Source organism: Elephantulus edwardii, unplaced genomic scaffold, assembly GCF_000299155.1.
Source record: "Elephantulus edwardii isolate Elephantulus edwardi_28Jun2011 unplaced genomic scaffold, EleEdw1.0 scaffold00161, whole genome shotgun sequence".
In the NCBI taxonomy this organism is placed as follows: Eukaryota; Metazoa; Chordata; class Mammalia; order Macroscelidea; family Macroscelididae; genus Elephantulus; species Elephantulus edwardii.
Window position 1 is genome coordinate 2,547,820 of NW_006399911.1, and position 20,326 is coordinate 2,568,145.

The following is a 20,326-nucleotide window of genomic DNA, read 5'->3' on the forward strand; positions in this document are numbered from 1 at the left end:
TGGAAACCCAAAATCTCTGTAAATGTTTATGAAAATTAATAAAATATAGAAAAAAAAGACCTCTGTAATAAACACATAATAACACATAAAAAACACATAATAAACAAAGTTGTAAGCTGCACTACGAATTTCTATAGTGCGATGTTATCACATTATTTTTTTTAGTATTTTATGACAGAAGAATTGCTTCCTTTGAGTTGTGGTGCTAAAGAGTCTTGGACATACCATGGACCCCCAAGAAAACAAACAGGTCTGTCTTAGAGAGGGTGAAACCAACTTTCTCCTTGGAGGCTAGGATTTTGAAGCTCCATCTCACATCCTCTGGGCACATGGCCAGGAGGGACTGGTCCCTGGGGAGGGGTATCATGCTTGGAAAAGTGGAAGGAGAGCACAGGAGAGGAAAACCCTGGATGAGATGGACTGATACAGTAACTGGGGCAATGGGGGTAGGTGTGTTGGAATCAGTGAGACTTGCTTAGAACAGGAAAGGGCTCAGAGCTGTTATACATAGGGTCGCTATGAGTTGCAGGCAACTTGACAGCACATAACAACAACAACGACCACCCTGCATTTTAATGTTCTGAATTACCATACCATTCTTCTGGGTAAGTCAGGACAGAGACTTGCTCAATAAGATCAATTCCTATATCTAACATTCCTCTGTCAATCCATTTGGTACCAGCAGGCAGGAGATCAAAGATGTATTACACCGACAAAATTTGCAGGCAGGGACCTCTCTAAATGATTGTTGGAGAAGAGTGCTGAAAACCAAAAGAATAATTAGATATGTCTTAGAGAAGGCTGAAACTGGAGTGCTCCTTGAAGACAAAGATAATGAACATTCTTCTCACATGCTAGGACAGGCTATTCCTTGGATAGGGACATCACGCTTTGGGAGGGTGGAGGGAAAGAAAAGAAGAGGAAGACCTTCAATCATGTGGACTGACACAGTGACAGTAGCAACGGACTTGAGAATGTTAGAGATAGTGAGAATGGCACAGGACAGGACAGGGTTCAAATCTGTTGTTCAGAAGGTTGCTGTGAGTTGTACTTGACTCAAAAGCATCTAATAACAACACAACATGCCTAGCAAGATGTTGTATCTCATAAGCGAATGAATAAAAGAAGAGGTATGAACCTGGAAGCAGGAGGAGAGAACCAAAAGGAGAGAGTAATCCAATTCGTTCCTATTCAGTTCTTGGGGTGTGCAGACCCTGGTACTCTCTGTGAAAAGTTCCAATGCCATCCCCTCCAGGGCCTAGGGCCAGGTTCTGCGGCAGTCTCCTGCCCCATCTCTACTTCCTCTTAGACTTCTATCTTTGCACCCTGCTTGGTCTGTCTTCCACCGTGGCCCATGGGTCTGGACTCACCAATCTAACAAGTGCTCAACTGTCTTCCTCCCATGTACTTCCTCCTTCCCTCTGCTCCAGAGTCTCCCCTTCCGGCCCATCCACTCTGCAGCCCTGGGATGGGTATATCACCTGCCACGGCACTCACCCACAATGGTGCCATAGCCCTCAGGGAAGCTGACGATGAAGTCATGGGCGTTGGCTTCCCGGGCAGCTGCATACACTTCTTCATCGGAGGCGTCCAGCTTTCCAAAGCGGATGTTCTCCATTATGGTTGTTCCAAACAGCACTGGTTCCTGGAGGAGGAAGGACAGAGGTCATTAAGAAAAATCTAGCCTCTGCCTGGAGCCATCCAGGCGCTCTCAGGCTCATCAGAACATCTGCTTAAGTCAGAAGAGGGTCACTTGGAGGCCTGTCAGTCAGTGACAGTCTGAAATTCAAAATCAAACATGGCTGCAGACCGGTCTAGACCTATGAAAAGGCCCCATCACAGTGCAGAGCCCCCATTTGGGAGCTGGGATGGAATGTGACAGGAAGGGTGGATGCTGGCATGGCACACTGCTCCCATTCCTCTCTGGAGAGAGGGAAGGAGGCAGCATGACACATAGGCTGCTTCTTGCTCACGGGAGGAAGAGGAGTCTTCTCTGGGGAACAAGTAGAAGCCCACATGACAGTGCTCGATACAAAAAAGGAAAACGGGAGTCAGAGGCTCAGTGTCTTCCAGTGGGGTAAAAGGTGGAAACCAATGGTCCCCAGAACACAAACACTGGCTTCTCCAAATGCTGTAGACACCACAGAGTTCTTGAGGCATTTCAGGGACCTGGTGGTACAGCAGGGTGTTCTGGCATTTCAGTGGATAAGGAGTTGTGCTGCCATCTCAAAAGTGGGCAGTATGAATCCACATGGTTCCTCGGGAGAAAGATGGGCAATTCCTTCCTGTAGTTTACAACTCCAGAAAATCTGCTGGAGGGTCAGCTATGAGCTCATTCTGACTCAAAGGCAATGAGGCTGAGGCTGAGTGTAGTGTAGCAGTCTGATTGTTCAAAATGGCTTTCCTGGCCACAGGCTTTGATTTTTGCCATGAGGTGGGGTAGAACTATGCTAATGATGAATAAGGGAAAATAGCACCTTTGGATGGGAGCATGCAAACGAAGTGTGTGACGACTATTGAAAGGACTGTCAGTTCTGTCATCCTGCCAGGTTTAACTTGAGCAGGTTCAGAGGCAGAAAATGGGAATCGTGCTGCTACCAAGAAAGAAGTGGTGAGTGCAGCATGCACCACTTGGGGCCAGAGTTTCCCGAGCTAGAACAAGACAGATAAGGTTAAGATGTAGCAGCGGTGGCAGAAGAAGAGGTGATGGAGAACCAGACCTTGATGGGAACCAGAACTGAATGGAACAGCCACCCCAGGGAGCCAGAGCCAAAGACCTTTACCAAGCTTACTGGAGGGCTTGGAAGTCAGGAAGCAACAAAATATGCCCTAACTGGCAATACTGAAAGAACTTCAGCTTTGTACACTGGCCCAAAGCCTCAAAGCTGAAGGTCAGAGAGTCTTTGAGCACATTTGAGAAGCTATCTGAACTGAAGAATTGTATTCTGTTTCCTACTTATACTGTAACATGTTACTCCCCTTGTTGTTAGGTGCCATCAAGTAGAGCACGACTCATAGTGACCTTATGAATGAAAGATTTGAACTCTGTTCTGTCCTGCGCCATTCTCACATTTACTGACACACAAGAGCCACTGCAGCAGTCACTGTGTCAGTCCACCTGGTCAAGGGTCAACCTTCCACCCTTCCCAGCATCATGTCCCTCTCAAAGGAATAGCCCCTCCTAGCAACATACCCAAAATATGTGAAGCCTCATCTTTCTTGCCTCCATTAAACTTAATATCCTTATGTTTTGTCTGTGAGTTCTGTATGGTCACTGCCACAAATTAGTGGACCCAGCAGCAGAACATCAAGTGCTCTGGGAGGGATGGTTTAGGTTAGAATTGATAAAAAGTTTGGACTTTGTGCCATTTATGGGCATTCTTCTCTCTTGCTGAGTTAGTGCCCCTATGCTGACTGCACTCTTTTTATGGACCTCAATAAGCTAGCCCTACCCTAAAGATTTGGAAGCAGGAGTGGCATCCACTTCCTAAACAACATCCCTCTGGAAACTCTATGAGCTTTGATAAATGTTGATAGTTATAGAAAGGCTTCAGGCCTTTTGTTCATAGGGTCACTACGAGTCATGCTCCACTCAGTGGGTAATCAACAACAACAACAACCTTAAATATAGGGAGCTTGGTGGCCTAGTGACAGGAAGATGCACTGTAATCCCAAAGGCATGTAGTTCGAGGCCACTAGCCGCTCTGTGGGAGAAGGATGGGCAGTCTCCTCCTGTGTGACTTACTGTCTCTGAAAACCTGCCTGAGCCCGACTCTACAGTACACAACAAGAACAAGCCTTAAAGATGCTTTAGGGAAGAGGAGAGCCAAGCTACAGATGTTCTGGGACAGGCAGGCATCAGGAGCAGACTGATTGAGAACACTGACAAAGGGTTATTGTTGTTAGGTGCCAGTGTAAATGATTCATAGAAACCCTATGAATAAAAGATCTGAACCTTGTCCTACCATGTGCTATCCTCCTCATTTCTGACACACATGAGCCCACTGCTGCAGAATCTGACAATCCATTCGGTTGAGGGTCTTCCTCCCTTTTCTCTCCACCTTTCCAAGCATCACGGCCCTTTCCAAGGAAAAGCCTCTCCTGGCAACATGCAACCCACCAGCGGGTGAGAGACAAAGTGAGGTGACAGGTACAGACACATGTCCTGGCGTCTCTGGTGAACATCTACCCTGTGAGGGGCCTCTGCTCCCTACCTGACTGATGAAGCCGATGACCTGGCCTCTGAGCCAGGACGGATCCAGAGTGCGGAGGTCCCGCCCATCCAGTAGCACCACTCCTGTCGTGGGATCATAGAAGCGTTCCACCAGGGAGGCGACAGTTGTCTTTCCTGGTGAAATTGGATTGGGAAAAAGAAATTGTTAAGGGCTCTGCTGCTTGTTCCAGAACACAGGGACCTCTGGTGGGAGTGGACAGCCTTTCCAAGAGGGAGAGGGTGGTTCTTGGGGGCAAAGAGTGCACCATGATATGGTGGCAAGCCAGTGCTGGATTCCTCTTACCTCCCCCAGACTGGCCCACCAGGGCCACCACCTTGCCAGGGGGCAAAGTCAGGGTGAAGTCTTTGAGCACCTCAAAGCCAGGGCGGCAGGGATAACTGCAGAGAAGCCAAGAGACCTGAAGTGAGACCAAGCTCCAGGAGTCCTTGCTTGCCCTGCCTTCATTCCATAGAACCAAGGAGAATCCAGGTACAAGCTAGACCCCTCCTGAGTTCCTATAAAGTCTGTCTGTGCCCTCTTAAAGGCTGATTCAGTGGGGAAGCATTCAACCAGACTTCCCATGAGGTGCCCTCCCCTCAGCCAGAGTCTGGAAAGACGAGCCCCTGCCTATGTGCTCGCGTGCTGACCTGAAGCTGACATTCTGAAACGTGATGGTCCCTTGGAGATCCTCCCTGGGGATGGAACAGCCTCCACACAGAGGGATGCATGGGCTCAGAGTCATGTACTCAAAGACTCGAGCCCCTGCACTGAGCCCCCGGACCACCTGTGGGGAGTGAGAGGTTGGCAGTGAGGTGGGAATGGGGATTTGGGCTCTGAAGAAAACCTCTGGGCTAAGGGGGCAGGACACCATGAAAAGTAGCAGCATTTCCTGAATGCCTATCCTCCTACCCATGGGAGGCAGTAAGGCAAAAGAGGGCTATAGTTCTATAGACTCCACATTTGCTGAGTCTATATAGACTAATTCAGGGAGCTCTGGTGGACTAGACATAAGGAGCTGAACTATTAACACACAAGAGCCACTGCAGCAGTCACTGTGTCAGCCCACCTGGTCAAGGGTCAACCTTCCACCCTTCCCAGCATCATGTCCCTCTCGAAGGAATAGCCCCTCCTAGCAACATACCCAAAATATGTGAGGTGAAGCCTCAAGGATAGGCTCTTGTGAAACTATGGAAGAAAGATAAGCAATCTCCTCCCATGCGATTTATTGCCTCTGAAGGCCTTTGGAGAGTCAACTATGAGTTGATTCCAATTTGATGGTACTTAACAACAGTAATATATAGTTCAGGTATTTGTTTTCCCATCCCCTCCAACTAGCCAATGGGCAGGTCTCTCGATATACAAGTAACTCTGGTCATGCATGGAAGTCCAGCCCAGAACCAGTAACCCAACCCCTTCAGGACCACTACCACCCCCACTGGTACTCACCTGGCCAAACAGTACAGAGAGGTTGGCCATGGACCTGTAAGGACAAGGAAGGCATGGTTAGAAGGGCTGAGGACGAGGGATAGCGATAAGTTCAGTACTGGGGGAAGCTCTCATCCGTGTAGGGGGTGGGGACATGCAGGGTGAAGCAGGGGAGCAGGTGGCTCAAATGCAGTTTCTCCCCAGATGTGGGATTGTAAGAGAACAGACTAACCAGGCAAGTCTCTTCTCCTTGGTCAAAGATGGTAACATCCACTCTGTCATGCTGCGGGTGGGGCTCCAGGGAGAAGACAGGAGTGGGATGAAGGCCAAGGCCACAGGGGGATTGTGTTTGCATTGGTTCAGACACAGGATATAGGGACAGAGGCCGGCTCACAGCATACAGAGGTGAACTATGACTTAAAATGTAAGCATATTTTATTTGGCTCCCCTATACTGTGCTTGGCAGGTATTGTGTAGGGTTTTGGGGTTTTTTTTCATACAAATCGAAGATTTAAGGCAACCTTACAGTATGTGAGTCTATGAGTGCCATTTTTTCCAATAGCATGTGTTTCTGTGTCACACTTTGGTAACTTCACAAAATTCCCAACTATTTTTATCATGCTACTGTATATTTAAAAGACTATGACCTTGCATTGGTAAAGTAAAATCCTTGTGTGACTCCTTTTATTGCTGTTACCAGCTTGACTATAGTAGTCTGGAACTGAACTTGAAATATCTCTGAAGTATGCTCATTGAAGCTAAATCCTTGCATGATGTTGCTATGTGCTGCTAAGTCAGAACCAACTCATAGCTGACCCTCCAGTGAGATTTCAGAGGCTGTGAATCACATGGGAGATTATCCATCTTTCTCCCACAGAGCAGCTCATGGATTTAAGCTGCACACCTTTGGATAGGCAATGCAAGTGTCTTATCCACTAGCCCACAAGAGCTCCTCAAAGCCTTGCATGGAAGAAGAAAACAGAAGACAGTGGGCCAAGAGAAAACTCTGGGGGCTCCCCAAAACAATTCTCTGAACAAGTCTTCACCGTAGGCCTGCCCTACAGGAATGTGTCTGCGGGTGAGTGACAAAGTTTGTACGTGTTTATCTGTCTAGTCAGTGGCTCAAAGGGTAGGAGAGGATGCTTGGCTGCCTGAGGGAGGAGAAGGATGAGTCACAGTCCCTTAGTGGTCTGGCTGGACTGCAACATCATGTGTACATGTGACTGTGTGTATACAGGACTCTATCTTTAAGAAGTGGAAAGACTGACTCTGTAGCAATCCCTTCCAGAGGGACTCATTTCTTCCAAGGCCAGAGTAGGATAGCGTGGGAAGCTTCACCAAGCCCACAAGAAAATGTTTCTGGCAGCCTGAGTCGTCAGCACTTGCCAAAGGAAATGGGAGACTTGGAGCAAAGCAGCACCAATCCAGAGTCATCTGTAGATGAGAAAGGAAGACATTCTCTAGAAGTGTTTTTCTGGAGCCATTAAAGGATGGCAACGGAAAACCAAAACACATGACTTATGGGAGTGGTCACTACCTTGCTCTAGAATTGCCTCCAGTTCCAGGCCAGAACATTACCACAGGAACCAGCTGGAGCCAGCCCCAGACGGCAGTCCCATCCCTAACTGTGCCCAGACCTGGTCCCAATTGGCCTGCTGGAGTAATTGTGCTTTGTGGGGTCACTTCCTCTCATACTCCCAAATGCCCAGGATGGGGTCTAAAAGAAAGGATGATTGAGGCTGGGGAAAGCTGTCTTATTCTTCCCATCACTCTGTCCCCTTGTCTGCTTCTCTCTTTCCATCTTCCCCTGCAGAAGCTTAGCATTGGGAGCAGTTAAGTGCTCTGATGCTAATTACAAGGCCAGGGGTTCTGGGGAAGGTGTAGCGCTGCCTCAGTAAACATTTACAGCCTTGGAAAGCCATGGGGGTGGTTCTCCTTTGTCCTGCAGGGTTGCCGTGAGTCAGAATTGACTCAAGAGCAGGAAATTTTTGGGTTTGCAGTCTCACGTAAATGGCAAGAACATTAAGAAAATACAGTTTCTTTGTTAAAGTAAGATGTGATACCTCCAGGTGGTGAAGTCTACACATGGTGAAGTCTCCACATGGTGAAGGGTCTCCATATAGTGAATGGTCCTAAGCTGAGCAGAACTAGAGGGGCCACTGGCAGGACGTGCCCAGGTCTGTAGCTGTGCAAGCTGACACATCTAACAGCTAGAGAAACAATACAGGCGATCAGTCTGGGCTGTGCCTAGATCCAGCACCAAGTCCTGTTCTCTGGCTGAGCAGAGTGGTGGGGAAGTGAGGACAAAGCCTGACTTGGGCCTGGTTGAGCCCCAATGGCAGTGGTGATGGCAGCTGATTCTAAGGTCCTGAAGACAAGGTGGACATGAGGAACATAGGCCAGGGCTCAAGAGTGCAGCTTCTCTCCCATCAAATAGGATGATCCCTTACCGTCCAATGTGAGGCCATGGGTCTATTTTAACAAGGGAGCCAGTGGGGGTTTTTCCAGAGGAGCCCTGGTGGTACAATGGTTAAGTACCCTGCTGCTAAATGAAAGGTCAGCAGTTCGAACCTACCAACAGTTATGCAAGAGACAAGACCTGGAGATCCTCTTCTATAAAGACTGTCATTAGGTGCCACTGAATCAGCTTCAACACACAGACCCAGCACACAGCACAACAAAACCTGACCTGATCCTGTGCCATTTCATAATCTCTATTCTGTTTAAGCTCAATGCTGCAGCTACTATGCCAATCATTTCACAGAGGGTCTTCCTCTCTTTGGCAAACCCTCTACTTTTATAAGCATGATGCACTTCTCCAGGGACTGAACCCTTCCAGTAACATGACCAAAGTATGTGAGATGAAGTCTCACCATCCTACAGGCTAAGAAACCTGCAGGATAGCCTGTTCTGTCACTAGGAGTTGGGACTGACTTGATGGCACACAACAGCGGGTTTCCTTATGATTAAAATAATGATTATGAAGCTCCTAGAAGCTCACTCTGACCGAGGATACTGGGGGAGCTCTGGAGGTCAGAGTCACTGTCTTTATAATGATCAACACCTCTTCATCCCAAACCCACCAGGGAACACAGAGTTTCTGAGCTGGAGATTAGATAAGACTGCTCAGGACTAGTGAGGGGTAAAGCATCTAATGATTAGAGAACATTAAGCAGAATGGACCTGGGATGGTGTCAGTGCGGCTGCAGGTGATCCATGAGGTTTGCTCCTGTGGAATGCTGGGTTTGAGACCTGAGCAGGGGTTTGTCTATCTTGGGTAAAAGTGCAAATCTCTCTAAAGAGGTGACTTTCTCTGGGTTAGCTTTGCAGTAAATGACAAGCTGGATGGTGACATCACAGGTGTGATTTAGTGAGTTTTGACTCAATGGTACCTAACAACAAGTATTAGTCTCAGGTGACAAAAGACTGAGCATAGCAAGGACACAATGACAATAGAAATTAAGACAGTGGTTCCCTCCAGCAGAAGGCAAAGGGCCTATTAGGAGGAATATGTATGGGCTTCTGGGCTGAGAGCAGTATTTTCTTTTTTTATGTGGTTGGTGGTAATAGAGGTCTTCATACTTAATTCTTTTTCATAAGATTTTATATATTTTAACATACATAGTATGTCTGGGGAAAAGAAAAAGCAAAAATAAACAGCTAGTGTTTGCCATAGGAAAAGGAGAAAGACTACCTTAGTCATTCTTATGGCAAAGTAAGCTGATCACCTCTGGATTGTTCTACAGGGTGATAAGGCTCAGCTGAGCAGACAGATTTCAGATCAATGAAAACCAATCACTTCTGATGGAGCAGTGGGAATGGGGAAGGGGTTTATTGTCCCTAGAAAAAGTGAAAGAGGATGGGTGGCCAGCTCTTAAAAAAAATTCAATCAAGAAATGTCTTTGTTCTTTGGAAAATGGAAGATAAGAACTCCACTACTTAAGTACATATTTAGGAGAATTAGCCAGGAGGACGAGTTATATCCCCTGACGGGCTCTCCTGGGGCTTCTTTCTCCCTGTGCTGCCTTCTGGCCACTCTCAGGCCCCATTGAGCTCCAGTGGATGGCAGCGACTTCTTCGGAATGAGAACAGCCCCACACTCACCTCTGCACTGTCTGGGAGGCCACCAGGAAGGACATGAGATCTCCCCCTGTCAGCTGCTGTCCTGCCACAAGGGAGCCACCAACAAACAGGGTGCCCAGGACCATGCCTGCATGAGGAAGGAGACAGACAGGAGAGAGGGAAGTAGTCAGAAGCCCAGGAAAGAGCTCTGGAGGCTTAGTAATAAGGTTCTGTGCTGTCAACTCAAGGCACACGGTTTGAATCTACCAGCTCCTCTGTGGGAGAAAGATGGGCAAACAACTCCTGTGTGATTTACTGCCTCTGAGGACCTGCTAAGAGGATTAGCTGTGGGAGTTCTGACTCAATGATACCTAATGACAAGTATTAGTCTCAGATTCCAGTACCTGCTATGCCACTAGCTGACTGTGCAGCTTGATTTTCTCCATGAATCACTGAATGGATATGACACCCTTGTCATATAACAGCTGGTTTATTTCTAGATTCTCAATTGTGTCATTCTATATGTCAGAGATAAAAAAAGGAGAGGGGAGAAACTTCTTAGTACCACCAAGAAACAACCAGTAATCATCAGGATTCAGTCCCTGCATGAGACAACTACTTGACACCAGGGAGGTTTGTCTCGAGGGTCTTCAGGCTACAGATACTGAATCAAACAAGGGCCCTTTCCTCTACAACCGGCAGAGAGGACAGAGGGCCTTTCCTTACAGCCTTGCATCCTAACCTGGACAAATTCTATTTCTTAAAGCAATCCACTTGTGGTATCTCTGTTGTAGCATCATTAGACAACTATTGTTGTTGACTGCCTTCGAGTCAAGCACAACTCATAGTGACCCTATGAACAAAAGGCCTGAAGCTCCTCTACAACTACTGACATTTATCAAAGTTCATAGAGTTTCTGGAGGCATGTTGTTGAAGAAGTGGCTAAGAGTTGAAAATCTAGAATACATAAAAACTCTTAAAACTTAACAAAAATACAAATTACCTAGTGAAAAAATGGACAAAGGCTTTGAAGAGGTGTTTCATCAGAGAAGGAATACAAATGGCCAACAAGCACATGAAAAGATGCCTGGTGTCATTAGTCATGAGGGACATGCAAATAAAACTCATGAGATAGCACTTCACCCCCACTAGGATGTCTCTGATGAAAAAATAGAGAAAAACAGGTGTTAATGAAGATGAGGAAAAAGAGTAACTCACTCATCGCTGGTGGATTATAAAACAGCTCCTATGGAAACAATCTGGTGATTCCTCAATAAGTTAATATAATTCCATTCCTAGTTACACACCGAAACAGAGCTCAAAAACACACATGTATCAATGTTCATGTACAAAAGTCAGAAGGTGGAAGCAACCCAAGCGCTCATCAAAAGATGAATGGATAAATAAACTGGGGTATATACATACAGAATGGGAATCCCAGAATACTTGATCGTGCTAATGTGAAACCTATACTTGGACCAAGAGGCAGTTGTCAGAACAGAGGAAGGAAATACTGCATGGTTCTAAATTGGGAAGGGCGTATGCCAAGGATGTGTCCTGTCTCCATAACTTTTCAACCTGTATGCAGGAACAGATTATCTGGGAGACTGGGCTCTATGAGGAGAAATGTGGGGTCAGGATTGGTAGAAGATCCATCAACAATCTGCGTTATGCAGATGACATAACCCTGCTTGCTGAAACGGAGTAGAACCTGAAGTGCTTGCTGCAGAGGGTCAAGGACTGTAGTGTTCAATATGGATTGAGACAAGAAGACAAAGATTCTCACCACTGGACCAATTGGCAGCATCAGGATGGATGGTGAAGAGATTGAGATTGTTCACAGCTTTAGTTTGCTTGGCTCCACAGTCAACACTTTTGGCACCAGCAGCCAGGAAATTAAAAGACGTATTGCGATGGGAAGTCTGCGGTTAGAGACCTCTCTAAAATGCTTAAGTGCAAAGATGTCAGTCTGGAGATTAAGGTGCGCCTGATACATGCCATGGTCTTTGCAATCACTTGCTATGCACTGGAGAGCTGGATGATGACTAGGGATGATAGAAGGAGAACTGATGTCTTTGAGCTGTGGTGTTGGAGAAGGGTATTGAGTACACCATGGACTACTAGGAAAACAACAGGCTTGTCCTGGAGAGACTGAAGCTGGGCTGCTCCTTGGAGGCAAAAATTCTGACGCTTCATCTGACATACTTTGGACATGCTGCAAGGAGGGACCAGTCCTTGGAAAGGGACATCATGCTTGGGAGGGCCGAGGGACGGCGCAGGAGAGGAAGATCCTCTATGATTGATTCAGTGACTGGGGTAATAATGGAGGCAGGTGTATCGGAGATGGTGAGATTGGCACAAGATAGGGCAGAGCTTAGGGCTGTTGTACATAGGGTTGCTATGAGTTGCAGGCCACTCATTGGCACATAACAACAACATATACATACAAAGGGCCTCTGGTGACGGAGACTGGAGGGAGTTTATCTGCTAACCCAAAGGTGGTGCCTCTCTGGCAGTTTGCATCTACTAGCAGCTCCTTGGGAGAAAGAAGGGCAATCTCTTCTTGTGCAATTTGTAGCTTCTGAAAACCCACTGAAGGGTCAGATCTGAGTCAGTTTCAATGCAATAGCAATGAGCTGAGTAATATACATACAATAAACATTATTCAGTCATAAAGAGAAATACGATACATGCTACAACACGGATGAATCTTGCCAGGACTGAGTGAACTAAGACAGTCACAAAAAGACAAATACTGTGTGATCTCACTTACAAGACTAAACTTTACCAGTGGTTACAAAGTGAGGGGAGAAGGGAAGAGAAAAGTACTCCACACTGAGGAAACTGAGCTTCTGCTAAGAGTAAAGGGTAAATCTGGGAACAGACAGGGTTATGCTTGAACAATGTAACTCACGTAAATGTCACTTCACTAAATACACGTGAACCTACTGCCATCCATTCAGCTGTGACACAAAGTGAAATTGGGTTTCTGAGGCTATAAATCTGTATGGGAGGAGAAAGTCCATCTCTTTCCCACGGAGCAGCTGGTAGATTTAAACTGCGGACTTTTAAGTTAGCAGCCTGATAAAGTTACCACACCACTGTTGAAGTGATAAATGTTTTGTTACATGTAGCATTTCCACAAGAAAAGAAAATCAAAGCAAACCAAACCCAAGGGGTGGGCAGACCTCTACAACTTCCTTCCAGGGAACCTACAACGACTTTCACACAGCTCTGCCTTTCTGCTACCCTTGTCACAGCACCGGCCCTCCGTCAAGGATCAAGCAGAGCCCCTTGGGAGCATCAGATAGATGGAGTGTGCCCCTTGCCTGTTTCACACTCCCAGCTCATTCCAAGCCACAAATCTGGAACCCCTCCTCTGCCCACTGGTCTCCCTCCCAGGTTAGAGCTCATTCACTTACAGTTGAATGCAATGTTAGAAAGCCCTTGGAATAAGGCAATGCCTCTGCCCAGCTCCTCTGCCTTACGGCGGGATCCTTCCAGCTCTATGCCATAGCGCCTGGTGAGAGAGGTCAAGGGTCAGTGCACAGGAGCAGCTGCCTTGTTTGGGGGGGTGAGGCCAGGTGGGTTGGGGAAGTCCCTGTCTGTGCCCAGCCCCCTGCTCCAAGTCTCACTCCTCTTCCCAGGGCTCCATGGCGAAGGCTCGCACGGTACGCACATTGCCCAGGGCCTCGTCAGCTACACCTGTAGCCTTGGCGATCTGCAAGGAGTGCAGGAGGAAACAGGGAAACAAGTTGGGGGACAAAGGAGGGCTTCCAGAGGAGCACAGAAAAGAGAGAAATGGGCAGAGCGTGAGGTGGATGGACAAGGAACTCTGGTACCTGCTCCTGAGACTGGCGAGACAATTTTCGGAGAGCTGAGCCCATCAGGGTGCCAACTCCCATCAGGGTGGGCGTGGCCACCATTAGCAGCACAGTGAGGCGTGTGGACAGCATGGACAGGGATACCAGGCAGCCAGCAATCTGGGTGCAGCTCCTAAGTCCCTGGGGAAGTAGAGAGGAAAACAGAAGAGGTCACCCAGCATTAGCACCATGTCACAGCGGGTTTTATCAAAGGCCAGAAGGCCACGGGCAAAGTTGGACTCGTGAGGGGCCAACTGGCTATTCACCAGTCACAGATGTAAACTTCTGTATCCTGTTGGGCTATAATCAGCCATCCTGAAGGGCATACTGGAGACTGTTAGGGATCTCTGCAAATCCATTCCCAAACTGGGTAGGGAAAGAGAGGGAGGCATTTCCCCCTGCACACCCCCCAGCTTACTTCTCTTTTGATTCCAGAAACCAAATGAAAAGAATGACACTGAGTCCTGCCCATGAGGATCCTGCTGTAGGCTCAAAACACTCACCGCTGTTGAGTCAGTTCCAGCTCACTGAGATTTCAAGGCCATAAATCACAATGGGAAGAAACTGTCCATTTTTCTCCCTTGGAGCTATTAGGGCACTCGAGCCACTGGAGACGATTGGCCTTTGGCTCAGTGGCACAACTCTCTATAGACTACACCATCAGAGCTGTGGGCTGAAACTCACTTCTGTCTTGAGTTGGAAAAGGTTGACAGTTGACCTTCTAGTGGGTTTCCGACGCTGTAGATTACACAAAGGAGCTAGCCCATCTTTCTCCAAAGAAAGATGGATATGAATCACAAGAGAGGCCTGGCCTTAGGGTTAGCAGTGCAATCCTTAAGGACTAGGCCATCAGAACTCCGGGGCTGTAGGCTAGTGTCTAGTACCAATAGTACCCAGAGTGTAATTCAACATTATTATGCTGACAGGGATGAATAAAGAGAGGACATCAGCACTACAACAAATGCTGCAATCTATCTCAGTACTTGTTAGAGGTTTAGGCATGTTGGGCAAGGCAGGCCAAAGTGTTTTTGCTCTTGGCAAGCTGAGTAAGGAAAGCGTTTCCAGGGGAGATAGGATTTTACATCAGCAAAGAAATAGCCCATCCTAACTCTGTATGTTGCCTTACCAGCTGCCTTCCCCATTTCTTCCCTACACCCTCACCCAGAGGGCAGGCTTCTTGCTTCAAAACTGGTAGATCAGTGTAGGGGAGGCCTGGGGAATTCACTGGGGAGTGTGTGTGTGCTGGGGTGGGGAGGGGAGAGAGTGCTGAGACCACTGACCTGGGAGATGACAAGTTTGAAGGATGATTTAAACTCCTGCACATCAGCTGTCAACCGGCTCACCAGCTGCCCTGTCTTTTTAGCATCAAAGAAAGCAATGTCCTGTCTGATGGTGGGAAGCAGGGGCAGCAGATAGGGAAAAAGGAGGGAGATGTTACTTTAGGGTGAAGCTCATGCCCAGACGCCTACTCCGAGCCCTCTGGGCCCAGCAAATCCCCATACCCTTTACCCTGTGACAGGCGTACCGCAGCAGGGAGCTGAAGAGGGTCCTCCGCATGTCCACAGCCATGCGCTCGCCAATGCGGGACAGCAACACCAGGTACCCAAAGGTCAGCAGGCCCTGGGGAGGCCAGCATGCTCAGGCCCCGCCCCCTAGCCCTTTGGGTGCCTCCAGGCCTACCCACCCCATGCTGTACCTGGATGCCATAGAGAAGCAGCAGGCGTGTGCCGAGGCTCCGAGACTCCATTAAGAAGCTCCCTATGTGTTCTCTTGTGTACTTGGCCACAATCTCGACCAATTGGCCCAGGAGCAGGGGGATTTGCACATTCACCAGAGCTGCTCCCAAAGCCAGCTGACAGGGTACAAGAGAGCAGAACTTCAGAGGGGGAGCCAGGTACTTTCCCCTCCTCCACCCTGTACTAGCCTTTCTTATCTTTGTTTCATCACTTAGCCCGGCCCCTGGTTATTTTCTGGCTACTTCTGTGGAGTTGTCCATACTTCCTTAAGCAATAAAGCCCAAGCTTGCAGCACCAGGGAACTCTCCACACCCTGCCAATCCAACTCATCCTTTACAGCCAATCAGTTCCCAGACCAGGCCATCCCATGTCACTGCCCCACTCTGACTTAGAAATTCTATAAACCCTTTCCTGGAATTTTCTCTATCCTTGGTCACAGGAAGAGTGGGGAAAGACCTCACCACAATGGCTACTCCCAGGACCAGCAGGTGGGGGCGTAGAAACTGCCAGAAGAGCCTCCAGTTAAACTGGGATTCTTGGCTATAGGGTCTAGAACTGGTCAGAGGGACCTCTTCTGCCTCACATCGTGCCACCAGGCACAGGCGGGGACATTTCTTTAGCATCACAGGCCCTAGCAGTACTCCCCCAACCCAGTGCCAGGCAGAGCGGGGGCTTCGGCTGGGAGCTCTGGAAGCTTGGGGCAGGCGGGGCCGTAGGTAAGATGAGAGCTGGGCCATGGACTGGAGGAAGCAGGAGCTGTGGTGGCCATCAGAGCGTCTGCAGGGAGAAAAGGCACTGATGATTTGATGCCCCAATTGTCTGTCAACTGACCCATGAATCATAAGCTCTGGCTAGGCCTTTCCAGAGCCCTCTAACTTCAGGCCCTCCACATGCCTTTCTTTTTTTTTTTAAAATAAATTTATTATTATTAATGTTAATGAAAGTTTACAGAGACTGAGGATTTCCATTCATTCAATGTTGCACTTTTCTCCCCGGTCACCCCTCCCTCCGCCCAATTTGCTCTTCTTTTTGAAAAGTAAAAGAAAAATTCATTGCTCTACAATCCCTCCCCCCAGGTCCACTCCACTATGCAGCCTTCATTCTGGATTCCTGTCATGACAATAATACCTAATCACATCACATGCCTTTCTAAGGGCTGCTCTTAAACAACTGTCGTTTCCAAGATAAATACACAGAAACAAAATCACTGAAAAATGAGACATCATGTCATTAAGTCTTAAGCATACTCGGTTGTTAACTGACTCTCCTAGAAACCTTTCTGGACAGCACCCAACAGGCAGGCCTCGCTCAGATGCCAGAGGCAGAAATCATTTCTCCTCCTTGCACGTTTAGATTTTAAAAACAATCCCCAAAAACCCTACACCAGCTGAAGCGTGCTCACTTTCCAGAGCAGCATGCAGAAACAGGTTAGATCCAGAGAAGAGTGGAGAGTGCAGTAGGCCCACCTGGAGCTGGGCTGGCATTAAGACTGCTCAGGATGGTGATACAGCAGATGTGGTCCCTGCCCTCAAGTGCGAAAGGCCTACTTCACTGATCTGCAGTCACACAGAGATAGAATTTTCCCACAAGCAGCAGAATTAAGGCGAACTCTGTGATCTGGTTCCCAAATTCAGACTTTCTCCCTTGCCATGTCTGATTTGCCCAGGGCTAAGTCTTCTGGTGGACTAATAAGGAACACTGTTAGGACTGGAGGAAAAGTCATCAACCTGGGATATGCAGATGACACAACTTTGCTTGCTGAAAATGAGGAAGACCTAAAACACTTGCTGAGGAAGTTTAAACTATTGCCTTCAGTTTAGACAAAGCCTTGTTAGGAATTTAATGTGTCTTCCCGCAAAACTACATGTACATGATGATACAATGTGGAAGCTATACCACAACTCCTCATGAGTTGACAAAACAAATAGCTGTAAAAGGATTCAGGGTGGAGTGCAGCACCTGTGAATTTCATTATAGTATGGAATGTTTTCCCAATGTGTAGGCTATAAGACAAAAGAGGAGGAAAGGAAGAGGGGATGGCAGAGTACTCAGTCCCACCAGGGAAGAAAGCCCAGGAGTGGGGTGTGTGCTTTTGGACCTGGGCTCCACCATGAGGAGGCTCTCTACTTGGAAAAGGCCAGGACACATGGATCGATCTCAGGATCTGCTGGGAAAGCCACCATCCATCTGTCAGTGTGCTGCACTGCGGTTATGCGTTGCTGTGACGCTGGAAGCTATGCCAGTGGTGTTTCAAATACCAGCAGGGACACCATGGTGGGCAGGTTTTAGTGGAGCTTCCAGACTAAGACAGACTAAGAAGCAGGACTGGCCATCCATGTCTGAAACAAGCCCTCAAACACCCTATGGATAAGAGAAGGATATTGTTGAATACAACGCCCCTCAGGTGGGAAGGAACTTAAAATGCAACTGAAAAAGAGCTGCCTCCTCAAAGCAGAGTCTAACACAATGAGGAAGATGGAGCAAAGATTTCACTTAATGAAGGACCTTCATTTGCTGATGTAGCAAGAATCAAAATGATCAAAATGAGTAGAAATAGCTGCAAACATCCAATAATAACTGGAGCATGGAATGAACTTAGAAAAATTGGAAGTTGTAAAAAAAAATGAAATGGGATGCATAAAGATTGACATCCTAGGAATTAGTAAATTGAGATGGACTGATCGTGACAATCAGATGCTATCCTTTGCCTGAAATGACAAACTGAAGAGGAATGTTGGACCAATAAGTAACATCATGATAGATGGAGAAAAGTCTGAAGTTTTTAATAACTTCATTTTACTTGGATTCACAACTGACATCCATGGTAAAAATAGTAAAAAATTCAGAAGATGTGTTGCACTGTCAGAAGATGTGTTGCACTGGGAAAATCTGCTCTCAAGCACCTTTAAAATTGCTAAAGAATGTCAATTTAAAGACCAAAGTGTGCTTGATTCAAGTCATGATCTTTTCAATTCCTGTGCATCTGAAAGTTGACAATGAGTGACAGAAGTGATGCCTCTGAATTGTAGTCCTAGAGAAGAGTACTGTGTATACTATGGATTGCCAAAAGAACAAACAGGTCTGTCTTGGAGCAAGTGCACCTAGAGTGCTACTCAGAGGCAAGGACATATTTTCGGGAGAAACTAGTCCTTGGAGAGAGCCATCATGCTGGGAAAGGCAGAGAATCAGTGAAAGAAAGGAAGGCCCTCAATGAGATGGATTAAACAGTGACTATTACAATGAGCTTGAACATGAACAAGATGGTGAAGATCATACAGGACAGGGCAAGGTTCACATATGTTGTTCATTAGGTTGTTGGGAGTCATAGTCTACTCGATGGCACCTAACAACAACCACTACTTTTGGCCCTGGCTCACTCCAGCTCTTACCCTCTATGATAAGACTGGCTTACCAAACAACCTCTAACCACATCACCTGTTTCTGGGATTCTTCTGCCTATTCTCCCTTCACGAAACAACTAAACCCCCCCAAAACTCAATGTTACTGAGTCAGAAAGGACTCAGAACTGATCCTCTAGTGACTTCTCAGAGGCTGTAAACCATCTGGGAGGCTTTATCTCTCATGCAGAATCAATGGACAATTAGAACCCCAAGTGAAGCACCCATCTGAGGGTTAGCAGTGCAACTCCCTACGGACTACGTCACCAGAGTTCATGAAACAAGTCTCTCATAAATTATTTATGTATTTTTAGGGTCTTTGTTTCTTGCCTCTCTTTGAAACAATGTGTGTGTGTGTGTGTGTGTGTGTGTGTGTGTGTGTGTGTGTAGGGGGAAAGTGCTTTGCCAAGAACACACATGTTTAAGTTGTTAAATTGACATCATCTTTGCTGATCCAAGGGCCATTGTTGCTCTGCTCATTTTTAATTCTGAGGCCACCACCTATTATATGTCTATCGACACTAGTAAGGGTCCAAATCGCCCCATCAATTCAAAGATCCTGGGCAGCTGTCACCGGGGCGGCACAGCGCCCCCTGGTGGGAAATGAACTGAACGTGTCCACTGAACCTGAGAGACCCCTCCGTCCGTTCGGCACAGACACAAGCGCGCAGAGCCTCCTGCTGGTTCGAACCGTCGTTATCAATAATTGAGGCCGGTTACCCCGGGAGTAACATCCACACGGCTGACTAAACCGGAAGATCCTGGAGGTTTGTCCCGCCCCCGTCGGCCACAAGAGCCCTCAGTGGACGATGGCCTCTAATTACCTGACGGCCGTGAATATCTGGAGTCCGAGGCTTAGCGGCCTGCCTGGCACTGGGCCGCTCCGAATCCCGACCCGAAATAAGTGCACCAACATGATGGCGCGGGAAGGTGGGAGCGGTCAGTAGCAGCAGTCTCGCCCTCACCCTAGAGAAGGTTCCATGTTAGCTCCAGCAACCTCCCGACAGTCCCCTCGCGCCACTGGGAAATGTACGTCATCCTCACTTCAAGGAGCGATTGGACAAAACGTTCTCCTCCCAAAATTGTGATTGGAAAGTGGCCTCTTCTGGGCGGGGCGGGGCGGAGCGAGGCGGCGAGGTGACGTTTCAAGGGTGTGCGTGGTCACGCCCTCCTCCTCTGTCCCGGGAGTCGTCTGCGGTACTTGAACTTGACATTAAATGAACTCTGCATTCTTCCTGGAACGTAGTGCCCTAGTTGGAACAGAAATACACCGAGAGTTTTCTCGTACACGTGTCTTGACTCTGAGCCAACGCTTCCAGGCCTGTCAGAACTCCCCAATTAGCAACCACCACTATTTTGGTGGTTCTGATACTCAGCAAATGAGAATCACGACCTTAGACCTCTTTTTGGATCAAAACTGACCTTGTCTCAGCCTTTGTTTTGTTGTTAGGTGCCACGGGTTGGTGCCAACTCACAGCGACCCGGTGCACAACAGAACGAAATAAGTCCTTGCTATCCTTACAGTCGTTTGTGTGCGTGAGCTCATTGTTGTAGTCACGGTGTCCATTTCACTGAAAGTTTTCCATCTATTTCCTTTTTTTTTTTTTTCTATAATTATATTTTATTAA

The 20,326-nt window shown here is 47.6% G+C and overlaps 1 protein-coding gene across 1 annotated transcript in view; it reads right to left on the reverse strand.

Moving 5' to 3' along the window:
- Positions 1–19,614, reverse strand: part of ABCB8 (ATP-binding cassette, sub-family B (MDR/TAP), member 8) — a 23,080-nt gene extending 3,466 nt beyond the window's left edge. The window contains exons 1-14 of the mRNA XM_006895193.1: positions 19,523–19,614; positions 15,762–16,077; positions 15,261–15,416; positions 15,090–15,184; positions 14,845–14,950; positions 13,544–13,705; positions 13,337–13,422; positions 13,124–13,221; positions 9,744–9,849; positions 5,661–5,694; positions 4,862–4,998; positions 4,518–4,612; positions 4,215–4,348; positions 1,498–1,645 (exon numbers count right to left, since the gene is read on the reverse strand). Coding sequence (XP_006895255.1) covers positions 1,498–1,645; positions 4,215–4,348; positions 4,518–4,612; positions 4,862–4,998; positions 5,661–5,694; positions 9,744–9,849; positions 13,124–13,221; positions 13,337–13,422; positions 13,544–13,705; positions 14,845–14,950; positions 15,090–15,184; positions 15,261–15,416; positions 15,762–16,077; positions 19,523–19,614 — 1,765 coding nt within the window. The remainder of the gene's footprint in view (positions 1–1,497; positions 1,646–4,214; positions 4,349–4,517; positions 4,613–4,861; positions 4,999–5,660; positions 5,695–9,743; positions 9,850–13,123; positions 13,222–13,336; positions 13,423–13,543; positions 13,706–14,844; positions 14,951–15,089; positions 15,185–15,260; positions 15,417–15,761; positions 16,078–19,522) is intronic.
- Between the last annotated feature and the right edge of the window lie 712 nt (positions 19,615–20,326).